Source organism: Nannospalax galili, unplaced genomic scaffold, assembly GCF_000622305.1.
Source record: "Nannospalax galili isolate Female #2095 unplaced genomic scaffold, S.galili_v1.0 scaffold56, whole genome shotgun sequence".
In the NCBI taxonomy this organism is placed as follows: domain Eukaryota; kingdom Metazoa; phylum Chordata; class Mammalia; order Rodentia; family Spalacidae; genus Nannospalax; species Nannospalax galili.
In genome coordinates, this window is record NW_008340065.1 from 3,022,792 (window position 1) to 3,038,437 (window position 15,646).

The 15,646-nt window shown below is 42.0% G+C and overlaps 1 protein-coding gene across 1 annotated transcript in view; it reads left to right on the forward strand.

Annotated features, from left to right (window-relative positions):
- Hydin (HYDIN axonemal central pair apparatus protein) overlaps positions 1-15,646 on the forward strand; it is a 416,625-nt gene that overhangs the window by 23,960 nt on the left and 377,019 nt on the right. The window contains exon 5 of the mRNA XM_008834989.1: positions 14,225-14,424. Coding sequence (XP_008833211.1) covers positions 14,225-14,424 — 200 coding nt within the window. The remainder of the gene's footprint in view (positions 1-14,224; positions 14,425-15,646) is intronic.

A 15,646-nucleotide genomic window follows, 5' to 3' on the forward strand; every position in this document is an offset into this window, starting at 1 on the left:
AAGTGTAGCTATCATAGCGTCTTCTTCAATCAATATTTTGGATGGTGGGTTGTAGGCTAAATAGCTTTAGTTGTCAACTTGACACACCTGGGAAGAGGAAACCTCATTTGAGACATTGTCTCTATCTGATTGGCCTGTGGGCATGTCTCTCAAGCATTTTCTTGATTGTTGAATGATGTGGGAGGGCCCAGCCCATTGTGGGTGGTGCCACTCCTGGACAGGTGTTCAATCAATATTTTGGATGGTGGGTTGTAGGCTAAATAGCTTTAGTTGTCAACTTGACACACCTGGGAAGAGGAAACCTCATTTGAGACATTGTCTCTATCTGATTGGCCTGTGGGCATGTCTCTCAAGCATTTTCTTGATTGTTGAATGATGTGGGAGGGCCCAGCCCATTGTGGGTGGTGCCACTCCTGGACAGGTGGTCTTGGGTTGCATAAGAAAATAGGCTGAGCACAGGCCAGGAGAGCAAGCCAGTGAGCAGCGTTTTTCCATGATCTCTGTTTCAGTTTCTAGAACCAGAATTCTGCCTTGAGTTCCTGCTCTGGCTTCCCTCAGTGGTGAACAGTTATTGGGACACCTGAGCCAAATAAACTGTCTTCCCCCAAGTTGGTTTTGGTCATGCTATTTATCACAGTAATAGAAAGCTTACTACAACAGGGAGTGAGACAGGGTGTCATGTAGCCCAGACTGGCCTTGAATTCACTGTGTAGCTGAGGATAGCTTTGAACCCCTGATTCTCCTGCCTCTATGCTAAGATTACAGGCATTGTTCCATCATGCCCAATTCTCACAGTCATTTATTTTTTAAAATTTTATTTCATTTTATTTTTATTGAACTTTTACAATTTCTGTGTAATTTACTTTGATGGTATTTAGATCCCCTCCTCTATCCACACATCACATCCCCACTGCCCCCCACCCAGTTTAGTGCGCACACACATACACACACATACACACACACATCACAGCCTAGACTTTTGACAATTGATGGCTGCTGGGAGGAGGAAAGACAGTGTCTTACAGGGATGGGACTCTTGGTGGGCCCAATGAATGGACCTATACTGAAGGACATTTGGGGACATGATCAGTAATTTTTGTTGGTAGGAATTTTATTTTCTTCTTGCTTGGATTAAGCTCTCCCAAGCTCTGTCTAGGTTCTTCTATAACCCCACAGCATAGTGCCTGACACATCAAAATAGATCATTAAGAATTAACCTCAAGAAAATATAAAGTAGTTTCCTTAACTTGAGGGTGTCATAAAAACAGAAGCATATAAAAGAAATCAGTGTCTTTTTTCTGTTCTGAATCTCTCTGAAATTAACTTCCTTTCTTGTTATTTCAACCAGTGGAAAGACACGGGCTCTGCTCTGAGAAGGGTGCCGTCCTCCATCTCCTTTCATGTCTTCTGTGAGCCACATCACTACTTTTTAGCCTTCTGTACTAAGTGAATGTCATTTGAGCCCTAAGCTCGTGATGATCTTAAGAAATTCTCTTTATAGTTCAGGATTTTTTTTAAAAGTATTAATGATGAATTATATTCTTTCCTTCACTCTCTGTACAGAGTTTGAGCTAGGTCTAATTCTTTGAGCTTCATGGAACAAGGTTTGAACCCCATGCAACTTATGATCCACAGTAAGTGGACTGACCACTGTGTCAGCTAATGTAACATGATAGAGGACAGACAGTGTTGGAGGCTCGTTTCCTTCAGTAGAAGGGTGAGAGAAGCTTTCTCTCCTGAGGTGACATTTGGGCAGAAAGTTAACCGAAGCCATGCAAATATCTGAGGGAAGAGCCTTCCTGGGAGAAAGAACAATGCATGTAAAGGCCCTGTGGCAGAAGCTTGCTGGGCAGGAGGCTCAGGGAAGTGTTTAAGAAGGGTAGTGGATCAGAAGCAGAGGAAAGTGCTGGGAAAATGATGGGATGAGGTTGTAGGAAATGAGATTTGGGGGTTTGAGAAGTCCTACAAAGATAGGACGTTGCCATGAACTGTTCGCAATATTTTTTTTTTTTAATGATGGAAGCTTGTATCCATATGTAAAAGTTCAGAATATAGTGTGCTGCTCTCAGGTTTCAAGTGATCATAAGACCAGTCTGGCTTTGTCTCTCTGCCCTTTGTCCCTGTAGATTTGGAACCCATTCATTATATTATTTCAACTGAAAATACTCCAATATTTGTCTTTAAAGACATTATTAGGACCATAATACCATTAGCAAGTCTAAAATACCACCAAATATGCAGCCAATATTCAGGTCTCCCCAACAGAGTCAGTTTTAAAGTTGGGCTTGTTTAAACTGGGATACAAGTGAGGTTTGCTCCTTGATCCCCATTGACTTGTTGAGAGTGATCTTCTGTCCTCTGTGGCCTATGAACTTGTGGACAAATCTAGAGCTTTGATGGCATTCATGATTTTTAAAGAAATTGTCATGGGTAATGGACACTTCTTTCTTTAAACAAGAGATTTAACTTTATTATTTTTACTTATGTGTATGTGTGTGTCCCTGTTTGAGTATATGCCACAAATGTGTAGGCACCCATGAAGGCCAGAAGAGGTATTTGATTCCTTAGAGCTGGAGTTACAGGTGGTTGTGGACCCCTCCCCCTCACCACCACCAAATGCTAGGAACTGAACTCAGATCCTCTAGCCCTCCACCAGCAGTTTAAGCTCTTAATTCTAAAATTGGTTTTCATTCATGGCTTAGAATTCTACAGTTAGCCACATGAACAGCAACAAGCAAGCTTTACCTCAGCAATGTTATTACAGTTCAGGCAGGATGAATGACAGAAGGACTTGATGATACTCCTGGTGGCCTTGATTAGAAATAACAAAATGTGATTCAGCAGGTCAAGGCACTTGCTGCCAAGCCTGATGACCTGGGTTTGATCCCTGGGACCCACATAGTGGAAGGAGAGAACCAAGTCCTGCAAGGTGTCCTCTGAACTCAAGGCATATTCCATGGCATGGGCGCGCGCGCACACACACACACACACACACACACACACACACACACACACACACATCCTGTTGCATTGCACCCCTCCCATCAAAACATTAATTAAATAGAAGGAACATCATCTGATTTGTACTGTAAGGCTGCTCTTATCACTGAGTAGAGGGAGGGAAGTCTGGGCCTAATGATGACTTGCCTACCCCTGACATCTTTTTTTTCTTTCCTCATTGGTAAGAGAACCACAATTTTTAATTAATAAAATTTTAATTTAAAAGTAAAAGATAGATCTAGAGATATGCACATAGGCATAATCAGCCAACGTGGGCTAATAATACACTCTTTACATCACCATGTTCAACTTTTTATAGTGAAAACACTGAAAATCTAATCTTAGTAATTTTTGAAAACATTTTATTTATTATTTTTATTTTATGTGTATGAGTGTATTACCTGCATGTGGGTAAGTGCATCTGTGTCGTGCAATGCCTGTGGAGGACAGAAGAGGCCGTTGGATCCCCTAGGACTGGAGTTATGGACAGTTGTTAGCTGCCATGTGGGTGCTGGGATTCAAACCTGGGTCTTCTGCAAGAACAACCAGTGTTCTTAACCTCTGAGCCATCCATTTTTCTCTTACTAATCCCACAATACCACAGACCAGATAAGCCCTTAAGAAGAAAGGCTTATTGTGGGTCCTCGCTCTGCTCCAAGGGTGAGGAGCTGCATTTGGCTGTGAGCTTCCAACAGGCTGAGTTTGGGGACTATGCAGGGCATGACATGGAGAGTGTCCGTGTGCCCTCACGTCTCTCTTTCTCTTATAAAGCCACTGGCAACTCAATAATGGGGCTTTACTCTCTTGACCTTACCTAATACTAGTCACCTCCCAAAGACCAAAACCCTTTCCATGTACTGATTTCATTTCCTTTGGGTACATACCCAGACATGGAATTGCTGGATCATATGGCGGCTCTAGTCTTAATTTTCAAAGGAACCTCCATGCTGTATTCCATGATGACTGTACTAATTTATACTCCTAAAAGTGTACGAAAGGGAACTACACATTTTAACTGGATTCACTGCTACCTGAAACAAGAAGCTATTACATTTCCCAGCCTGCTTTGCAGCAGCATGTAAGTACTGGCCAGTGGGTCAAAGCAGAAGGACTTCCAAGGCTTCTACTTGGAGAGAGCTGGCACAGCGGGAGGTGCTCTGTTTTGCTCTGGCTTCCCACTGCAGGTCTTCCAGCTTGGCTGGGAGAGCTCAGATCCCTGGAATCACTCTACCCAGGAGGTGACATTGAGGATGGCACTGTGTGACAGAGTGGAAGAGCAGGAATTTAGGAGTTTGGATCTCCGATGACACTGTTTAGATACCCTGCCAATCTGACCCTCATAATTCTGAACTTCCTCGTATAAAAGAAACAAATTTATGTCTGATTTAAGCCCCTCTTTTTTTTTTTTTTTTTGGTTTTTGTTTTTCCTGTTGGGTATAATAGACTGAACTGTGGCAGATACAGAGCCAGAGATTTTTCTTTTTTAAAAAAATTATTTAATAACCACATACTTAGAAGAAGCATTTCATTACAACAGCATTGACATATTCAATAACAATTTCCTGAGCTAAGGTGTATCTCTTTCAAAACTGGCTGTAAAGTTTTAGGTTTACAGTCAGATTATTACAGTTATACAATATTGTACTCAGTATAAACCCTATAAGACATAAAATTAAACGAGATTTTAACCTTTAAAGAAGATCTCTGTTTCATTATTAAAATACACAGTTTTATACAGAAAAATTCATTTTAATGCAAGTTGACATCAAGATGTTTGCACAATGGATATAAAGTTGTCAGGTAGATTTCAATGGTAATGTTTTTCACATCTACTAATTATTAACGAGGATTTTTCTTTTTTTAATTGAATTTTTTGTGTATTTTGTACAGAATATCTCAAACAATCTTAATCATCTTTATACCCCTGTCCCCACCAGCACCCTCCCATAGCCCCCACACTAGAACCTATATACTCTGTCATCCATATTAAGGCCCAATGAGTCAAGTCAGTGTCCCAAGATGTTTCCCAGTGCAAGTCCATCCACTGGGGTTTAGTCAGCCTGTCTATAGAGTCCCTTGTTTTGGGAAGATCAGCTCTTCTTCGCCCAACAGTAGTCAGTTGCCAGTGTTTCTTCAGCTAAGATTGGGGACTGCTGTTCATTTCCCCAGTTCTATGTTGGGTTTTTGTCTGAGTTTGCATGGGACTTTTGTCACTGTTGCCATAGGATCATATGAGCAAAGTCCCAGGAGATTGTAGGACTCTATTTCCATGTGGTCATGTACCTCCTCCCTGGCTCTTACAATCTTTCTGCCCCCTCCACAATGGTCCCTGAGCCCTGGGTGGGCGAAGTTTAATATAGGAGTCCTGTTCAAGGACCAGCAATCTGCAGGCTCTTAATCTCTACATTCTGGCCTTTTGCGACTTTTTGTGTTCCTGGCCCTCTGTTGCATGAAGGATGTTCATTAATGAGAACTGAGAGATCCATTGGTGTCATCTTCATTACCCTTGTTTAGCGCCAGTGATTTTTTTCAATAGTTCAGGCAGAAGATAATGGTGGTTTGGACTGGGGTACTGACAGTGAGGGAGGAGTTAAGATTTTTTATGGGAGCCAGAAGGATTTGCTAATGGGTTGGATAAAAGGAGTAGGAAAGAAAAGGAGTCTAGTTGGACTCAAAAGATTTTGGTCAGCAACTGGGAAAATAATGGTGCCATTTACTGAGGTAGGGGACAGGGAAGGAAAAGCAGGTTTACCAGACTGTGTGGTCAGAAGGTGGAAAATCAGGAATTGAACAAGAGAATGCAAAATTGACTGTTGGACTTGGAAAAGGCATTAGTGACCTTGGCTTAAAGACTTTTTAATGGAAGGTTGGGTACAGAGGCCTGGTTGGTTCAGAGAGAAGGTAAAGTGAGGAGGTGGCATGTTGAATCTATATGTTTCAATAAAAAGTTTTTCTATAAAAAAGTCACTGGAAAAATGGGCAAGTAGTAGGTTTTTTTTAAATAATATGAAGCTATTCAAACATGATTATAAACTAATATATAACTGTTTGGTAAAGAAGGAAATATGGAGATTTGGAACAATCCTGGAGTAATAGAAGAGTTGATGTCTAATACATAGGAGAGAGGTTGATCCTAGCAAGAGAGTGAAGGTGGAGTGTGTCAGTACAAGTGCAGGTGCAGGTGGATCGGCAAGCTTAAGGGTACCTCATCTGCTTCTTTAAGATAAAGAGGAAATCCCTTGTCCCAAGTGGATGATATGCATACAAATCATGAAGCAAATCTACATTATCATTGTGGAATAAACACCAAATAGACAAAATAAATACATAAATTCTGGGTCTCTTTCTTCATCCAAGGTCAGAAGTCATTCTCTTTAACAGATAGAGGAATGTGGATGCCACCAGGGAGCTGACACCCCAGCTAAATCACAGGAAGAGACAAAGGCCAAGATATCTGGCGAGTTTCATTTTAAACTCTCTTCCAAAATGACCCCTCCCTGTTGAGGGGTTAATCTGAGATTACGAAGTTGCCATCTAATAAATAAGTCACTGGTTAAGGGATTCAGGACATTTTTCCAGGGATCCCAAGGATGTATATTCCTGACTCCTAGTCAGATCTGATTCCATTGTTACCATTCCTCCATCACATTTAGGAGTGGAGAAAATGTAGGTGATGTGAGGGCCTAGCCACACGGACCTTGCCCTTGAACGCACAGAGAGTCGTTTGTTGTAGTAGAGAGCATTTCCCTCTGCTCAGTTAGTCTCCAAGGCAAGAATTATGGTCATGTTTGCGTTCTGTCAAGTAATTAATGTTAAATCAAAATTGTTCTTTTCACTCCTCAGAGAGCTGTACCTGAGATGCTCCTGTTTTTCTTCTGGGTTTTTCAGGTTTGGAAGGAGAGGTGTGTCAGATGGGGGCTATTTGGGGAGCATTGTTATGGGGATGGCGTTTTTAGGATAGAGAGTGCATAGTAGAAGGGAAAAGGCTTAGAATACTTTGGCTTTGAACTGTGACTTGATTGCTTTGCATCTCAGGACAGAGAAAGGAAATCCATCAGCTGGAGCAAATGCTTAGTGTGCAGGCCGACAGCCTCCCAAGTCATAATGTATGAGTTTATTCTGAACCAGTAGCACAGTGTATAATGGGATGTTACATAATCTAATATAGTCATATTCTGGGCCTAACTTCACAGATTGGAATATGTTTTAAAGGAATTGTTTAAAAACTTTCTTCATATTATTTTCTAGATGTGGGAATTGGTTAGGAAAAATGAATAATTGGGAATTTAATAAGACTCCAAAACATAACAGTTCATATTTCAATAAGCCTCTTCAGTCATTTCTATCTTAGATTTTTTTGTTCTATTTTTATTTGATGTTTGTGAACCTTTGGACTGCATGTAAGTGCACCCATGTTATGCAATGCCCAAGGAGGCCAGAAGAGGGCATTGGATTCCCTGGAACTGGAGTTATAGACAGTTGTTAGCCACCCTGTGGATTCTGGGAACTTAACCCAGGTCCTCTGGAAGAGCAGCCAGTGCTCTTAACTGCTGAGCCATCTCTCCCGCCCCCATTTCTAGTTGTCCTAAAGTCCCTACAGAACAAGACAGAAGATATGTGAACATAGAACAGAACAAACAAAACATTCCTGGGTTGCCTCTAATCCTGGCTCCTGATATCTCTCTCTCTCTCTCTCTCTCTCTCTCTCTCTCTCTCTCTCTCTGAAAATTTTGATTAATGCTCTGTTTCCCCTCTCTGAAAATTTTGATTAATGCTCTGTTTCCCCACCTGCTAGCTGCCTTCCAGGTTATAATTTCCAACAAAACCTTTGTTGGCTGGGTTTGAGCACCTAAGAAAGAAAGAAAAAAGAAAATAGCTCTTATCTCTTTAATAGTCTGCTGTAATTGGACCAAATGGTTGCATGATTGAATTCTAAGGGGTTTCCTAAGATCAAATATCTCGGTGTAATTTGTACATCTTTATGTCTGGATATCATAATTTCTGAGGTTGGCATTACCATCTGGAAACCAAAATCAATTGCAAAGCACGGTCCAACAACTTAACTTTGATACATTTCACAAGTACTGCTCATTAATTTTTATTACACACTTCTACCGTAGGTCTTTTATGTTCAGCTCCCCTTGCCAGGAACACTGCGTTCCTGGATCTTCCTGGCTGCTTTCTTTGGCTGCTCAGGTCTCGGTCTGAAGGTCACCTCCTCAGGGAGGCCTTCTTGGTTATCTTAACCTAAAGCAACCCCTTCCTGATCTAGTGCTTGACTTGTTCTATTGTCTTGAAGCCCCTGGAGCTCCCTGAACTTATCTTGTCCTATTCTTAGGAACATTCTTAGTGTTATCGTTGCTGTATTAACATATTAACCACACATGTTGAGTGTTTGCTGTTTGCCTTTCCCAGAGCGCTGCTTTTAATACAGGTGCTGTTGAGTACTTCCTCCTCGCCAGACACTAGGCTAAGTGAGCACATTAGTTCCTGGTCCATGTCAGCATCATCTCCTGCTTGAACTACTGTGGTGACCTCCTAGCTGGCCTCTTTTTCTCCACTAAATTCTCCTTATAGTTCATTGCCCACACAGCAGCTAGTGCTTTTTATAAAATATAAGTCAGTCACAACTGGCCAAAATGTAGAGAATAAGAGACTGCAAAGTGTGTGTTCCTGTATAGGACTCATATTGAACCTTACCCACCAAGGGCACAGGGACCATTGCAGAAGACTAGGAGGAAAGATTGTAAGAGCCAAAGGTGATAGATGACCATAAGGAAACAGAGCCCTCCAGGCTTCTGCGAGCTCACTCATATAAACTTACAGGAATGCTGACAGCATGCACAAGACCCATGCAAACTCAATCAGACAAAAAACAGCATAGGACTGTGGAAATGGACAGGAGGCCCAACTTTAGCTGAGGAACTATTGACATCTGATCACTGCTGGGTGAGGGAGAGCTGATATTCTTTAAGGGAGTGACACTAGATAGGCTGACCAGGCTCCTGTGGATGAACTCATACTGAGGGACATCTGGATATACTAACTTGACTTGATAGGCCTTAACATATATGTCAGAATGCATGAAATCCTGTGGGCAGGCTATGGGGGGTAGTGCAGGAAGGAGCCTAAATATGATTAAGATGTATTTTGTGAAATGCACAAAAATTCAACAAAAATACATTGAAAAAACTAAAATGAAGTTTTTTTAAAAAAACGAGCTGTAACAATGCCAGACAGGTGATACCTTCTTTTAAGTTGTTGGCCAGGGTGGCCAAAGGGATTCCCAGATAGTAACCCAGCATAGAACTGGGAAAATGAACAGCAGACCCCAATCTTATCCAAAGGACCACTAGATGAGGAACAGCTGACCCTCCTAAAACAAAGACCTCTAGATAGGCTGACTAGATTCACCAGAAGGGCAAGTAATGGGGAATGGCTGGGGGTGCCGACAACACAGCAGACAGTAGCAGGGATATCAGAGTATAAGGGCTCTAGTGGGGGGAGGGAGGCTATGGGAGGGTGCTATCTGGGAAGTGGGTGTAAAAATAAAAAAAAAATCTGGAAGAATAAATATATCAGGTAGTTTTCAAGTGGTTTTAAATATAAAATAGAATTTCATAGAATATAAAATCCCAGAGAAGTGAAATTATCCAACTAAAAAAAAAAAAAAAGCGCTTGGTGTAAAACCATGATGTATATTTGACACCGAAGTAGAAGTGAAACCGTCTGGGGGAACAAAGGGGACTAATGGGAGGAGGGAGGAGGAATAGGCAAAGGCAAAGGAATGTGGGGAGATAAGCTTAAAACACATTCTGTGTGTGTGTGTGTGAAAATGTCCTTATGAAACCCAGTACAATGCATATACTTTAATTTTAAAATATTATTTTTAAAAAGCAAGTGAATAAAAGTATATTTTATAAAAAAAGCAACAAATAATTTATAAATTACTCTAATTATTGCAGATTATCACACTGATAATTTATGGCTCAATTTATATTACTTGGAAAGCCATTTCAATAAAGTATTGTTTAGTTAGCAAATGAAACAGAACCTATTCTTAACCTTTTGCTTTGTTTTGTTTTGTTTCATTTTATTTCATCGAGACAGGGTCTTTCTGTAGCCCCAGCTGGCCTGGAACACACTATGTAGACCAGGATGGCCTCAATCTCACAGAGATCTGCCTGTCTCTATCCCTGAGTGCTGGGATCAAAGCACTGCAACATCACGCCTGGCATCTTAAACTTTTTGTTGTCATATTTTCCTAAGGATTTTGTGCAGTAGCAATGTTCAAAGAATAATTTTGAAGGTGTGGGGGGGTGCGTGCTGAGCAAAGTATCTGTCATACCATACAGATACACTTAATTGCGCATGCTTTTCCTCCAGTAGACTGTCTAGCCTTTTGACAAATTAATGAAGAAGGAGACAGGGGAGAGATATCCTCCAGTTTCCTTGCAGGAGCAAGCCACATGTTCGAAATTCTTCCATTTGAAATGCGCAATAATAAAACAAAATGCAACTTCAACCATATGTTTCCACATGATTCACGGGCTCCAAAACTCACAGGCCATAAATTCTTTCCCATTTCTCTCTGTACTGAGGAGAAGACATGAAACAAATAATAAATCAAACTTAAAACAACAACAACAACAAACGGGCTGTATATGTGTCATCTGTCTGCATCATTAATACTTTCTGACATGTCCAGTTCTTGCCATTGGCAGAAAAGATGCTTTGTGACCTACCCTACCTCAACTTCTCCTCAGCCTCTAACCAGTCCTCCTGCCTTACTTCCCTCTTGCCACAAGTTCTGAGTCACACTCCCCCAGAGAGCCATCCACCCAGTTCTTGCTCAGGACTCTGTGGACATGCCTTCTCTTGGTGGATGTCCTTCCTGACCTCTCTCTGTAAAGAGCTCTCCAATCATATTGTATCTTCTAATCACGTTTTATTTATATTTTCATTACCATTATTCAATGTTGCATTATTAATTCAATAAATATAAACATCATTCAACAAATATTTGTTAAGTGCTTGCCAAGTCCATGCCCTGCTGTAGTGCTGGGGCATAGAAGTCTGTAAGCTGGGGGAGGTCAGCTTACATGGAGCCGTCAAGGGAGGCCTCTATGAGATAATGGACAGTGTACCAGTCCTGAAAAGATGAAGGGAAAAGGATCAGGAGTAACCAGAGGGAAGAGAGGTCTGGATGGAGTGGAAATCGTGTGAAGGCTCTCAGTGGGGGTATGGGACAGGAGCTGCAGAGATGAGGAAGGAGGACAGGCGATGCGGCTAGGGAAAGAGCGGGAGCCATACTTTGGAGCCCTTGTGAGCACCCCAGCCCTCAGCCGGGGAGACTTTGAGCTGACTTACACCTTAACTGGATCTCTCTGGACCTTGGATGGAAATGGACTTTGGAATATCAAGGATCGAAGGAGGAGGGCCCCATTAGCCCACAGAAGACTGCAATGCTAGGACCAGGATGGCAGGGATGCAGGTGGCAGGAGGGGATTGCTTTCAAGATATCTCTTGGAGCTAAGCCCTACAGGATTTACAAAGAAAATAAGAAAGAATAAACTCAAATGTCTTCATCCATCCATGGTTTTAAATACAGGTCACCCAAGGGGTGGAGATTTGTACTGAGCCTGGGAAGCAGTGCTGGAACTGGATTGAGGCGGAGAGGTCAAGAGCAGGATCTCAGCTGGCTTCATGCAGTCTTTGTGGGGACTAAGAAAAGGTGCACTGTCTTAGTGTCCCTTAGCAGTCAGGCTAGGAAGAACAGGCTGGGTTCCAACTCCTGCCCTTTGACAGGGTGTTCTAATTCAGTGTTGCAGGCAGTGGTATTGATCATAGGCTCTGGTTTAGAATACAGTGTATTCTCATCCAGTGAGACGCCAGCTGGGAAGCCGGGTATGTGTTTGGAAGTTGGGGGTTGCGGAGGAAACCGCAGGTTTATGGACTGTGCTACAGAGTCTTCCTGGTTATTTTGACTTTATGATTATTTATACATCTATACAGTGGATTGCATAATATATTCTCTAACCTTTGTTTATGTGTTCATTATCCTGTGCATCTTGTAAGGGAAAGAGGCTGTGGCCATGTCTGTTTCCTGATCAGTTGCCCATGTACTCCACCAGGCACCTGGACACTTACAGACTCAGTAGAATAACTGACTAATTGAGAACACCACTGCTTCCTCCTGTTCTGGGCTTTCATGAAGTCCAGTACACAGCTGATCTATATACCAATCTGTATGTCAGATATTCTTGTTCTTACTTGCTCCTCAAAGCCCCAAGAGAGTTATTTATATAAACAAAAACTAAACAAACAAAAAAAGCCCTCTACCACTTAGTGCCATTTGCTACATGATTGCTGAAAGGAACTTTAAACCAAATGGACTTCCCATTTATCAAGATTGCCTTGCACCTAAAATACACCAACATAATACAAAAACTAAACATAAAGAAAAATATACTCAGGTTAGATAACCCATGCCTTTCACAGCAACTTCTGAATTCTGGTCAATTCTTAAGGGGACTGTTAGCACTTTCCTGTCAACTTAGTCTTGCTTGTTGCTGAAGGTTTGCTTCTAACTTCTTCTTTGTTAAGGTGCTGGCAAGAGTTCTATTTCTATCAAATAAGATGGCATGGAGTGACTTTATTCAGTATTTCTGTTGTGTTGAAACTCATGATTAGGAAAGATAGATGTGTACAGTCTCAGCATTTTTATTTAGAACAGTCATAAATGACTTTACATAAGAGAGGAGGCCGATGTATCTGTTAGAGGTTGCTGTATAACAACAAAGCACTCCCAAATGTAGAGCTCAAAGAGTGAGTGTTGCTCAGGAAGGTGTGGTTCAGCACAGTGGTTCTTCTGGTTATGATCAGGCCACTTTCTGTATATCCAGGGGTCTTCTGGCTGAGGCTAGCTTCGTTTGGTCCTGGATGGGACATCCAGGCCCTCACCCTGCAATAGGCTAGATCAGGCTTGTTCATGTGACAGTATTTATATGGATTCCTAAGAGCAAGACTAGAAATACAAAACTTCTTGAAGCCTCAGCTTAAAACTAACAACACAACTTCTGCCATTTCATGTTGTGCAAAGCAAGAGGTGGAGAAATAGACTTCACTCCTGATGAAGGAGCTCACAGTCATATGAAAGAGTCTAGGTATGAAGAGACCATTCACCAGAATCATCAGTTCAAACACAGGGGATGGAACAATGAATAGGGTTTAGATGTAAGTATGTTCAATGCACAGCCCACGGCCCACATGAATGCAGGATAAGCTATGTATTCTGAGAATTCCTCCCCTGGAGGGACATAAACAAGGTCTACCTCCTCCTTAAAGGGTCCCAACCACAAACCAAAGTACAGTTCCACCAAAGTGTAACCTGGGGAACCAATGAGTTTATTAGGGGTTTCCTGCAGGAGCCTGGGTGACCAAGGCAGCCACATGGGAAAGTTTTGGTCTAGCATGGGTGAAGGCTTCCCCATAACTGCATAACCCCCTTCTATTAACCTTCCCCAGCTTACATCCTCTAGCACTTCCTGAGAGACCCTTGAGGCCCCAGGTCACATGCAGTTAGGGCAGAATTACATACAAATGGCTGAGCAGATTAGTTGGAATCTCAGGTGAGGGGCTAAAGACACCCTCCAGCCTACTTCCATGAGGGAGCGTCGGCAGTCAACAAACCTGATCTTGATGGTCACTTGCAAGCAAGCAAGACTGATCCAGTGAATATTGTCACTGTTTTGCTCAGAGGACCATGTTCTACAACGCTGTGAATGTAGTCCAACACACTTATAGGCCACGGTAATGTATTGTAATGTCAGGAGGTTGGACACCCCTGGTAGGAGGACACGAGGGTCTAGCTCAAATCTCTTTTAATCTAAAGAAAATGTACCATGATTATAGTCATCCCCTACTTCACCTTCCAAATATCTGGGAACCATGAACCCCCGTCTTTACTGGCCTGAAGTTTTGATTCTTGAACTGTCCCCCCTCCCCAGAAAAGAGAATCTCATTGAAAGAACATCTCTAATTGTCTTGAGAAGTTATCAGAGAAATATGATAAGTTGCCTTGCACACACATTCACGCACACACATGTACACACACACGCACATGCATACATATGCACACACAGTGCCTGTCATGACCACCATTTTTCTTGCACCGTGATCTTGATCATGTTGGTTGACTAATGGTTGTACCCTTCCCTTGTAGGATTACGCCCATATGTTGACCTGTATTACTGAAAGAGAAAAGTTTATTGTGCCCATCAAAGCTAGAGGTGCTCGAGCTATCCTGGATTTTCCTGACGAGCTGAATTTTTCCACTTGCCCTGTCAAATACAGCACTCAGAAGACGCTGCTGGTCCGAAACATTGGCAACAAAGATGCTGTGTTTCACCTCAAAACTTGCAGGTATGTGTTCTCCCAGATCTTGCTTTGACTGATTATTGCTAACGCTGGCCAGCACAAATGATTTGCTAGAATAGCACTGGGTGAGATGGAGTTGCTTGTTACAAATTTCAGCTGTAAAGCTGGGCGGCCTCACTGATGGAGATCAGGCTGCTTCATCATTCTCAGAAGGAAAAATTCCAGGCTTAATATCAGTTTCTTATCAAATCTCACCTGCACAGAAAAAAAGCCTTCTTTTAGTACTGGAAATAACCTGTAGGATTTTAGAAGTAAACATGTTCCTTGGCTGGGTTAATTCGCTGTTACTGGTGCCCAGATTTAGTGGCTTCAGACAACACAGGCTGATTGTCTTACTTTTCAGGATGTATCAGCAGGATGTTCCTTTCTGCAGGCCTGTGAGAAGAACGCATTCCTTTGCCTTTCAGCCTAGAGAAACAGGACAGTCTACTCTTCTTGACTCTCAGGAGTCAGTTTTCTCACCAAGAAATGGGGAAAAGTATAGTAGCCACTTCATGAGTTTGTTACTGGGAAAAATAAAGCAACAAACCTTGACTGCTAGTATATAATGCAACGTGTTTGCCTTTTTATGCCTAATTCAAATGAGCTAATGCCAGCATGGCAGAGAGAATACTCATTCCCCAAATATATTCGTGTTCCAATCCCTGTTAAGGAATGAAAGAGGCTGCTGTGATGGGTCTGCAAAGGGAAGCAGATACACAAATTCTCTCTAGAGATGAGGTTTATTATAATGAAAGGACTTCAAGGCCGTGATTGGGCATCGAGGTGAGTGGGAGAGCATTAAACAGAAATAATATAATATATGAAGATATTTAAACATGATGGGGCCTTAAAGGGAAGGAGAGGCTTCCGTTTAAAGCCTGCAAAGGAGCTTTATTAAGAGTGAGAGAAGTTGGAGAAATAGTCAGTGGTTAAGAGCCCTGGCTGCTCTTCCAGAAGACCCAGATTCAGTTCCTAGCACCCACATGGAGGCTAACCAGCTGTAACTCCAGTTCCAGAGGACTGACACGTTCATCTGGCCTCCACAGGCACTGCAAGACACAGGTGGATTTACATACATGCAAGCAAAACACTCATGCACATAAAGGAAAAATAAATATTTTTAAAAATAGATTGAAAATGAGAGAGAGAAATAGGTAAATAGAAAGGGAAAAACAGTGTAAGAGAGAGAGAGAGAGAGAGAGAGAGAGAGAGAGAGAGAGAGAGA